Source organism: Ciconia boyciana, chromosome 12 (assembly GCF_034638445.1).
Source record: "Ciconia boyciana chromosome 12, ASM3463844v1, whole genome shotgun sequence".
In the NCBI taxonomy this organism is placed as follows: domain Eukaryota; kingdom Metazoa; phylum Chordata; class Aves; order Ciconiiformes; family Ciconiidae; genus Ciconia; species Ciconia boyciana.
In genome coordinates, this window is record NC_132945.1 from 2,086,903 (window position 1) to 2,097,477 (window position 10,575).

A 10,575-nucleotide genomic window follows, 5' to 3' on the forward strand; every position below is an offset into this window, starting at 1 on the left:
CAAAACCTGATGCTTAAAAAATAAACGCATTTTTGCAAACGTAAGCCGACTTTCATAATTATCACTTATACCTAGAAAACTGAATGGGATCAGCTCCTCCTTGAATCAAAGAGTTCAAGTGATGGAGTGCATCAACTTTTGTTACTAAACAGATTGCTTGCTTGTCTACAGAAAGGTTTTCACCCCGTTCTAACGTGACTGGTGTTTATATATATATATTTTTTTTTTTTAAACTACAACACTTACGTTGGATTTAGAAGTACTTTGGGGAGAGAAAGGTCCTCCATGGGAATAGCTGTGCTGCGGGTGGTGCGTGACCAGGCGGGGAGGAGTGACTGCTGTCGTCCTTAGGTGCAGGCAGGACCGCAGAAACCATCTCTCTATATCTCATTCAACAATAATTTTGCAGATTCAATCTGTACGGCTTAAAAAAAGCACTCACGCTATTGACGACAAGATTGGTGCTAAGGTAAAGCAGAAATTGGTCACTATAGTCCTCTACATACTGAAAGTTATAACGCGGACCCAGCGGGGGAATACCGGCTCCAGCATCTGAATGTCCAAAGAGTGATGGTGGCTCTCCCACCCTTAACCTTAACAAGGAATTTGGTGGCTCCATGAAGGATAACATTCCCCGTCACCATGACGGCATCCCCAAGCACCTCGGTTGCTCACGCTCTCCCCCCATCTTCCTGTCTCACTCTCCCGCTGAACTCCCTTAGACCCCCCAAAATGGTCTTTTACATACTGCAGCCCCAGCCTGTAAGGAAAAGTCACACGCTCAACACTTTCAGCCTTTCAAGTCAAATAACTTTGATGTGGAGGTTAGACAACTTGGTCTAATGGTCTTCTCTGGTGCGTGGGAAAGTGTACTGGTTTTGGCTGGGATAGAGTTACATCAGCTGTGTGGTGCTTAGTTGCCGGATGGGGTTAAACCATGACAGAAAGTTAACCAAGATGGTCATGATGGTGAGCTAGCCTAGAGAGCAACAATTCAAAGTAAAAAGAGATCAAGGAAAACTTGTAATTTTCTGAAAGCATATAGAAAGTCAAAGACTGTCAGTTTGGTCTCCACAAACCCATATGTGACACTCAAAGCCTTTAGTCCAAGTCCTCCAAAACCTCAGCAGTGTCTCTCAAGAGAAGAATAGACAAATCCAGCATTACTGGGGAGGAGGACAGTATTTCGGCTGCCTTCATGGCTGGGAGGTGCTGGATCCGACACAAGACCTGGGGTTGCAGGTGCTGGCTTTGCCTGCCAGTGCTCTCACACTTTCAAAGGCACAATGTGCCCGGCTCCGGCTCCTGTAATTCACCCCCTTTCCTGTGGCCATAAACCATGTTTATTATTTTGACAAGAGGAAATATAATTTCATGATGTTGCTCCTGGATTATCTCTTGTGCTGGTCCCACTGCCCAGATTCACCAGCTATAAAAGAAGCCATCTTCATCCTTCTTGGGCAGACACAAAAAAAAGGTCTTTCGACAGAGATGCCCCAGCAAGGCAGAAGTTAACGGAATCAAGAGGCTGGGTACAGCTATGCAGGTTTGTGAAGGATGGATCTGAAGGGCTCCACTGGCACCTGGTGCCGGAGCAACCCTGCGTCAAACCTCACCGCGAAGGGAACTGCTCAGGGTGGAAACACGGGGAGGTGTCCAAGCCACCCGCACCAACAGCAGTGCATGTCCCCCCGATGGCACGGCCCTGGGCAAAACCACGGCATGACATATTCTCCTTCTCTAGCACATGAACCATTCACCTGTTAGCAACAGAAAACATGTTTCTTTGCAGTGCCAGCACATGGCCACCCCATCTTAACTGGTATCGGAGGTCTGGTAATTCCTCTCCTTGAGAAAGGGTCCTCCTGTGCTTGACAGCAAACGTGTTTGGAAAGAAACCCCATGGGATTTAATGCCTTTCTGTAGCCTCAGGTTCTGAGCTGCAGGATCTTGCAACTACCTCAGCTTCATTTTCTTTCCTTAAATTAAATTACTAGCTCTCTGTGCAGAGAAAAGACAAAATATGCCGTAAATGCAGGATAACAGCTCAACAACTAGGAGCCAGCTCAAAAAGATGAAAACCCTTCATTGCATTTAACAGATTTTGGGGCTGTGACTGGTGCATTTTGACCAAAAATGCTGGGTCTGTGGATTACACAAGGGCTTAGCCCGAAAAGGTAGGGAGTGACTGGCAATTATTTGCTGTAAAATAAATGAAAGCTTCCGAGAAATGCTGCCCCTGTAGAGACCACTGTGCAGTGGCGAGAGGGACTATGTGCTGCAGGGCACCAGGGGCTCACCCAGCCCCACGGGCCGTGTGCCGACGGCTCCCGTCAAACCATAGCAAGTCTCTGTACAAGGGTGAGTTGCTTTGTGTGAATAAGACCTTATTCTCCTGAACAGCCCACTGTTTTTTGTACATCCTTCAGGTGCATCCTGTCAGATATTTCTAAATGCTGAGTGCTTAAAGAGATGCTGATCATATGCATTTGGCCTTCTGCCCACAGGATACCAGGCTAAGGCAAAGGTGACCTTTATCTGGAGGCCTTAGATAAAGTCTCACGGTTATTTAAAAATTCCTTTGTGTCTTCTGCCTTTGAAAGTATAACATTGCATAGCATAAAATGCATGTTTAGTATCGGTAACGAGCCAGAAGAGCAAAAATGCTAAACAAAAATATGCATGCAGTTGAAAGAAGAATGGAGAGGTTGATTAGTACATGTTGAAGGAAAAGGCTTGAGGCTTGTCAATCCATCAGCCTTTCATGACAAGGAAGGTTGTGATCTTCTGCAGAAGTACTCCAAAAGCCAATCAGCAGAGGAAGGACTCAACGTGGGTATGAACCCCGAGGTGGGAGTCTGACCCTCACTACGGTCGGACATCCACCGACCCCTCCTTCCCCAGCAGCCCCGCTGTAAACACGTACCTAAAAATAGGGCTCAGAGATGGCTGGGTACGGTGCTGGATGTGTGCTGTGGACACAGAAGTAGGATGTCCTAGGCAGGATATCCTGATAAAACAGCCACTTCACTTTGGGGAAAACCTTAAACCTCTGGAGAGGGATGGGGCGCAGTGCCAGCCTCCCTTCTGCAAATCCGAATGTTTCACAAGTACACGAGCACTGCTGTTTCTTCAAAGGATCAGCATCAGCTGCTGAAAAGATGTGCAAGAAGAAAACCTGGAACGATAAACAGCTCTTGCCATCTTCTAAATCACTTTGCTCTCAGCTGAGACGAGAAGCATGGGGCTTCGCAGGTACTTATTTGCTAGAGGCTACGTTTACATGGCGGTGATGAAGCGAGCGGTAATGAAGAAGCCCATAGATACATCTAGAAAGGCTGGTATATAAACTGTATATAAACTGGTCTTGCCCTTGCCTTCATGAGGATGTTGGCCAACGGATTTAAGTAACTGCATCTCCACTGACCACAGGACGCTTCAGGTCAAGGATCCTCTTCTCCGCTCTCTACGCTACTGTGGTGAAGCACCGCTTCGTGGCACGGGAGTGCACGCAGGTCCCCGTGGTCAGCATCGCTGCCAGCACAGAGAAACCCTGGCAACTGCGCAGCCGGCAGAGCCGGTGGGCTCGGATGCTGTGGGGAAAGATGCACGCTTGATCCCAGACCCTGAGCTGGCGACTTATTCTGCAATTAAAGTTTATAATAGCTTCCTTCTTTCATTTCTCTTCCACAGTTATGTTTCTGTTAATTTTGTGGGGTCATAGGACCAATTACTGAAAATAGATGAATAGAGCAAGAATAGTTCTATTTATACATTGCCTACAGTAAGAAAGGGAAAGATGCCAACAGCCAGATTATTTTCGCAAGCCCTGGGCTGTAAGATGTGACACTGTATATCAAGTAAAACTGTTCAGCTGGAAATGAGGCAGCTTGTAATAAGTTACACTACAATATATGCCTGCCAGCTTTCAGCAATTCAGAAAGAAGGTCACACTTAGCAGGCAGTAAAAGAACTAAAAATTATATATAATGCATATATATACACATATATGGGAAAGGAATTAAAGGAGGCAAAAAGAAAAAAAAAGAAATTGGGAATGATGCATATTACGGTAGTTTTTTTAACAATAGTATTTTGGGAAAATCTCTACCTTAAACCATCATATTATTTCAGAAATAAAGTCCAAACCCTTAGCTTTAGCCTATAGCCTTGATAGTCTGAGGCTAACCAAACTTCCAAGAAAATGAAGGGAAATTACTACCTTCCAGTAACTTACACTGGCAGTTTTCAGTTTTCCTTCAGCAAGCACTTACTGGAAAATTTTTGCTTCTGTATTTTATAGTTTTTTCACAAGCAAAAGGCAAGTGACTGCGGATAAAAGCAGAAGCAGCTCGACCGAAGGACTCCGTCACCTAACAGCACTTCTGTGCGAAAAGAGGAAAAGAAATCCGTGTCCGAGGTCTCTGCCAGACAGCAGTTGGCTCAAACGACGTCATCGCCTTCCCAGTTGTTTTAGCGTCATTAGCTGTACACGTTTTGTGTGGCGAAGAGAAACAAAATACAGGATTTCCTGTTTTGCAGCCACTGTACTGGGCTGCAGATGCCGGCAGCATTCCAGTGCACCGAAAACATGTGGAAGTTTAACAAGGAGTCGCTGGGGCTGGGATTGCTGTGAAAATCAGTAGGAAATACAAGCAGAAAGCTCATTCCTGCTCTCTAGCATGGATGTCATCCCCCCAAGGATGGGACTCACAGGAAGGTAAGCTTGATTTCTGTCCTGTGTTTTCATCAGTAGATTGAAACTATCGCAGTTTTGAGCAACCTTATCGCTTCTTTTTTTTTTTAGTTCTTCAAGAGATCTTATCAGGCAGAAGCTGGTACAACATCCTCAGCAGCTTCTGACTGTGCCCACGTATTTCTGTCTCGCTCGGCTCCGAGGGGTGGGTGAGCAGAGCTCGGTGCATCCGAGCAGGCTGCTGCGTGCGGCAGTACGCAGGGAAAGCCTGTTTTACCCAAAGTACCTCAATTTTGTCGTTACTGACAGAAGCTGCCATAACCGATCAGCTCTGTTTACATGTTTCCTATTAATGCCTGAATTAAACAAACAACATCATTGCTTAAAACACAAGTGCCAGAAAGCCTCCACTACTTCAAATCGGGAGCTTATTTCAAGCCAAAAGTGGATTTTATTTTTTTTTTTCCTAGACTGCTTTTCCCTCCGGCATCCCAGGCTTGAGCAGGGTTGAAGGGAGGCAGCTCTGCCCCGGCCCCCCGGCTGCACCCCAGCTCCGGGGCTCCCGCAGCCGGGGGCTCTCCCCAGCCACGCCTGGAGCACAGCTTTAGCCCGGTTTGTCCAGCCAACCCATGGAAAAGATGAGGGCGAGTTTGCCAGTGAATCTGGGAGTAGTAAATGCAATCCCGCAGCAATGTAGGGCTGGGTGGGGCGCAGAGTGATTCAGAGTAGCCGGGCGATTTCCAATAACGACAGGCACATACGCCTCTGGGAACAGATACTGCTAACATGCTCAGAAAAAGAAACACGGGTGTTTTAATAGCTGCCTTAACCTCCTAATTAATTGCAAAGCTACTTGATGGTTAATGAATTGCAGCACTACATCCACAACCAGTGGTCCTACCCCTCTGGCAGCGATACCAGTCTCCCCTCTGCAATTTCAGCGTGCAGCTGGATAAATCTCAGCTTTACCACTTAACACCCCCCCACACCCCCCAGCCCATGTGTAAATCTGTGCATGGATGAAATAGGAAAACAATCAAGGAGTGGCAGGGACTATTTCATACAAGCTTTATAAAGTCACTGAACAAAACCCCTGCCAAAGCCCGCGGGAGCATCTCTGCCCCGACACTGGCATCACTGAGGGCAAAACGCAGGGGGAGCCGGAGGGGCTTGGGGCAAGGCGCAGGCAGGAGGGAAGGCGAAAAGTGGAAAACAATAATAAATTAAAAAAAAAAATCCACCCTTTCAAGGAGCGTTGTAGTGAATGAGCACTAGCCTGGACCCAGACCAGCGGTGGCTCGGTGGGGAGCTCCCCGCTGCTTTCTTGCCAGGTGCCCTGACAAGTGCTGTCACCTAAAAACTGAAAGTGTTGGGTACCAGGAGTGACACCTAGCCCTTCTGCCGAGAAACAGGGACTTCCGGGCTCCCAGGGAAAGCCAAAAAATGGAGAAGACTGGCCAGGAGGCTCCCTGTGGTCACATCTGCAGGGATAAGGTTTAGGAATTGGGCTGAGACGCATGGCAGGGAGGAGATGTTGGGACAGGGACACCAGGCACTCTGTAATCTTCTTCACAAGCCCAGACCAGCAAGTGCCACCTCTGTCGCTGGACGGCCGTGACAAGAGCTGGGAATAGCTGCATTCCCCAGCAGTTTTCCCTCCCTATTTTCTGCAGGGATGTGAAAACAAGTTCCTGCCACAACTTTCCCAGAGTTAAGCAGACTTGGTGCAAAGGGCACCGGCTGAGAGCCCGGCTGATGCCGAGCACGAGCCCCTCATGGGTTTTCAGGCAGGCGAGGAGCACCTGGGGATGCTGCAGGGACTGGCGGGTTTTCTTTCCTGCTGATCCCTCATGCCAGATGTCCCCGCTCCCCTGCCCCATCCCGGCAGAGAAATCAGAAACCTCTGACCCGGGGCTGCCAGGTCAAGCACAGTCAGCAACCAAAAAGTGCGTTAGCCCAGCAGCCCGCCTGGAGCCGGGGTTTCACTTCAGCCTTGCTTTTTTGCAGCCAAACCCTGGAAAAGTCAGCAAATGGGAGAAGGCAGTTTGGCAAGGGCTCAGTTCAGAAACCAGGGCATAAGCGCTGCACGCACACAGAACCGTGGGTAAACGCACCGACCCTTCTTGCATCAGAGGTGCAGGTGGTGGGCAGGTAGCCAAGAGGCTGCTGGCTATATTTTATATATATCTGTATATACACATGTGTATAAATATATAACCTTCCTCCTGAAACTGAAAACGTGGCAACCCCTCTGGAGAGCTGCCTAGGTGAGGAGGAGCAGGGTAGGGGAGCCTTCACCCTGTGCCTCGAAGCTATGATGGGCTCTGCACAGAAACCTGGTCCCTGCTGCGGGCCATTAGCTTTCAGAAACCCGTCCCCGTGGCAAACGCCAGGCTCAGGGCTGTGGGAAACAGCACCACTGGCTGCTTCTTAATTAAATACTGCTGTCGAGGGGCTCTGTGGCAATGGCAAGAGGTGCTCAGGGCTCTGCCAGAGCAGGCTCTGGTCTCCTGGAAGGGAAGGGCAGGCTGCCTGACACCTTGCAGGCAGCTACAGGCTTTGTTTCCAAGGGGAAAATTGCACTGTTTCGTTGCAGACGATGCTACAGGCCCTTGTTTTGTAGCCTGCTGCTGCCGAATCGCCTCTTCCCAAAAGAGCAGACCGTTTCCCCGCAGGCTCTGCTCACGAATGGCAAAATCCATCACCTCTCTGGAGAGCTGTGCGAGTACCTGTGAACTCCCCGTGACCCGCTAATACCCTCAGCGCTGGCTGGATGAGGTGAAATGGGTAAATGGATGAAAAGAATTTCTGCTCTAACTAAAAGACAGATGTATTTATCTTCCTTCACGTACTGAACTGTTGCTGGAGGATAATTCCTGTTGCTACAACACGATGGCTGCACAATGTGCCACGAGTGCCAGAATTGAGTTAGCAGGACCGGCAGAGCAACTGGCATGTGTTCAGCCAGCTATTAGCTTATAAATCGAGCCTTAAATCTGGAGCCAGAGCTCCGATAGATCTGTCTGCACCTCTCCCACTGGCCTCTGCTCCGGTCGGCTGCCTGCCAGCACCATCGCTTGCTGATATTAATTATTGCCCTCACTACCTCTTCGCATCAGACCACTGCAAGGATCTGAAAAGACACTCTCTAGTTCCATTTAAAGTCCCTGTTTATTTGCAGTCCCACTGAAATTGCTTGTAGACATATCAGAGAGCACCAATTTGATGGGAGTTTGACAGAAAACTATACGCAATAAAAGTGGTCTTGAAAAAACCCGGGCAGCTGAAGAAGCTCTCTGGCATTAGCAATAAAGAGATTAATGCTACGGAGCTCAATTGCATTGTCACTGTAATTGTGGCATCGCCTTAGGGGGTGGCAGGGTACGTAATCCTGCGAGGCACATCCGAAAGGAGCTGCGTGGAAGATGCCTGGGATCGCTGCCTGTAAGGGGGTCTGGCTCTGCACCCTTCCCAGCACACACCGTCTTGCACATATGCCTGCGCACGCACACTGTACGCACACCTACACGCAACTTATTCCTCTGTACTGAAGCGCATTTACTCCATGTGGGGAAATACTGGGAAGTTTTTGGCTTTACAGCTTCTGTTTTTACTCCCTACAGAAACCCTCCGCCCGCCTTAATCGCCCCATGAACGAAGAGACTCAGCCGAGATGGAGAGCAACATGTCCTCCGGGAACTGTACCGATCCCCAGATGTCCTTCCAGTCCACCCTGTACGCAACCACTTACACCGTCATATTCATCCCCGGCCTCCTGGCCAACAGCGCTGCCCTGTGGGTCTTGTGCCGCTACATCAGCAAGAAGAGCAAAGCCGTCATCTTCATGATCAACCTGGCCGTGGCCGACCTGGCTCACGTCCTCTCGCTGCCCTTACGGATGTATTACTACATCAACCACACCTGGCCATTTGGAAGTTTTCTTTGCCAGCTGTGCTTCTACCTGAAGTATCTCAACATGTACGCCAGCATTTGCTTCCTCACCTGCATCAGCATCCAGCGGTACCTCTTCCTCCTCCATCCCTTCAAAGCCAAGGACTGGAAGCGGCGGTACGACGCGGCCATCAGTGCTGCTGTCTGGCTCTTTGTTGGGGCAGCGTGCTTACCCCTGCCAGTAGTGAGGAGCCCAGCCTTGTCCAACAGCACAAACACGTGCTTCTCAGACCTGGGGGTGAAGCAGCTGAGCCCGGGAGCCTCCATCGCGCTGGTGACGGTGGCAGAGCTGTTTGGGTTTGTCATCCCCTTTGGCATCATTGCCTGCTGCACTTGGAAGATGTGGCAGTCCCTGCGGGAGTGTCCAACGCAGCTGCAAAACACCAGCGAGAAGCAGAAGGCTTTGCGCATGGTCTTGATGTGCGCGGCTGTCTTCTTCATCTGCTTCACCCCCTACCACATCAACTTCCCTTTCTTCATGATGGTGATAGAGAACATCATCCAGGACTGTGCCGTGCACAGGAGCACGCTCCGCTTCCACCCCATCTCCCTCTGCCTGGCGAGCCTCAACTGCTGCCTGGATCCCGTCCTCTACTACTTCATGACCTCCGAGTTCCAGGACCAGCTGCTGCACCACAGCTGTGCCGCCCTGCGAGCTCGGTTCACGCGCCGCGGGAGCAGCCTCTCCGTCACTGAAACCAGCCATGACATTAGTATGAAAAGGAGGAATCTTCCACGCTTTAAGTTTTGGTCTCTTCACAAGTTCTTTGGCCGAATAAACAGCATGGAAATCCCTCCAATGCCGCCCGACGAGCTTCTGCTGGAGTCCATCTCTTGAAACATAAGCCATTTCTCTCTGTGTAGGTGCTTCTCATAGCTTGAGTGAAGATTGCATTAGGTCTCCAAATATGTCTTGAATTACCCTTGTGTGCAACAGATGCCAGCATCTGACCTAGAAGAACATTTTGATGAAAAAAGGTTTGCTGGTTGTGTTGTCGCTGCTGGGGACTGCTTGCCTGGAAGCATTCTCCGTCACGTTATCGTTAAACTACCTGAAGCAGTCGTCGTTGATGCCAGTATTTCTCCCGTGTCGAACTGCAGTTGGGTTTGGGTCCCTCTCATTTCTGTTGTTTCAGTGCTTCTACATGTTTGTCATTTTTGGAAATCCTTCTGAATCCTGAGTTGCAAGCGGGCAGCTCAGCCTCAGCGCAGCTCGGGGAGGTAGCACGAGGGGAGTTTCAGCCCTGACCACAGCTACCTGCAGCCCGTGCTGAGTTACAGCATCCACTGTGCTCACAGGAGACTCTAGATCAGGACAGTTAATTATCTCCATGTAAACTGAACCTCTTTCCATTGCAAAGAAAAAAAATCAATCATCTGGACCTAATCTAGCCTAATCTGGACTGCAAGACTATAACTTTACCAACATATATCAAGCAAAGAGTATTAACTTATATCCACATCAGTGTTAAAGGGAGCTTTCAAACAAACTGGGGTCAGCTCACGTTATTGAAAAAGGCACCCAGAGCTGAGCAAGGGAGTCCGCCTGGCTCCCGGGAGCCACGGGATGCTCAACTGATTATGGGGGGATGAATACTTGGAAGACAGACTGTGACTGGATATGCCACGAGCAAAGAGGAGGAGGATGAAGGCTGTCTCCCAGGGCACATGTGCTTGCAGAGACCTGGGGTCAACCACAGAAGGGAGGACTAGTAGCTGGTGTTCCCGTTTCTTGTGTCATTATTAGGAGTCTTGTGTTACTTGGCATATCGCTAAAGCCTGTGGTTGTAGATTCAGATGTTACCCAAGCCTCTCAGTTTTGCTTTAAAAACCAGAGAAGGTCCCAGCCCTCGCTGGGTACCGAGAGAAGTTTACAAAACTGACCCAAGTGCATCCTCAAGGCTTCAAACTTGGGAGGAAATAAAATG

At 49.3% G+C, this 10,575-nt stretch overlaps 1 protein-coding gene across 2 annotated transcripts; it reads left to right on the top strand.

The window, feature by feature from the left end:
* Positions 1 to 4,549: 4,549 nt before the first annotated feature.
* Positions 4,550 to 10,575, top strand: LOC140658451 (putative P2Y purinoceptor 10). Of its 2 annotated transcripts, XM_072876896.1 has the most exons (3): positions 4,550 to 4,720; positions 7,293 to 7,483; positions 8,320 to 10,575. In XM_072876896.1, exon 3 carries the CDS (start codon positions 8,370 to 8,372, stop codon positions 9,483 to 9,485), a length of 1,116 nt encoding a protein of 371 aa, XP_072732997.1. In that variant the 5' UTR covers positions 4,550 to 4,720; positions 7,293 to 7,483; positions 8,320 to 8,369; the 3' UTR covers positions 9,486 to 10,575. The 2 variants fall into 2 exon arrangements, with proteins under 2 accessions (XP_072732997.1, XP_072732996.1); XM_072876895.1 differs by lacking the exon at positions 7,293 to 7,483.

Bases quoted from the DNA above. Each gene is read 5' to 3' on its own strand.
- LOC140658451 (XM_072876896.1), top strand. From the start codon at position 8,370: ATGGAGAGCAACATGTCCTCCGGGAACTGTACCGATCCCCAGATGTCC.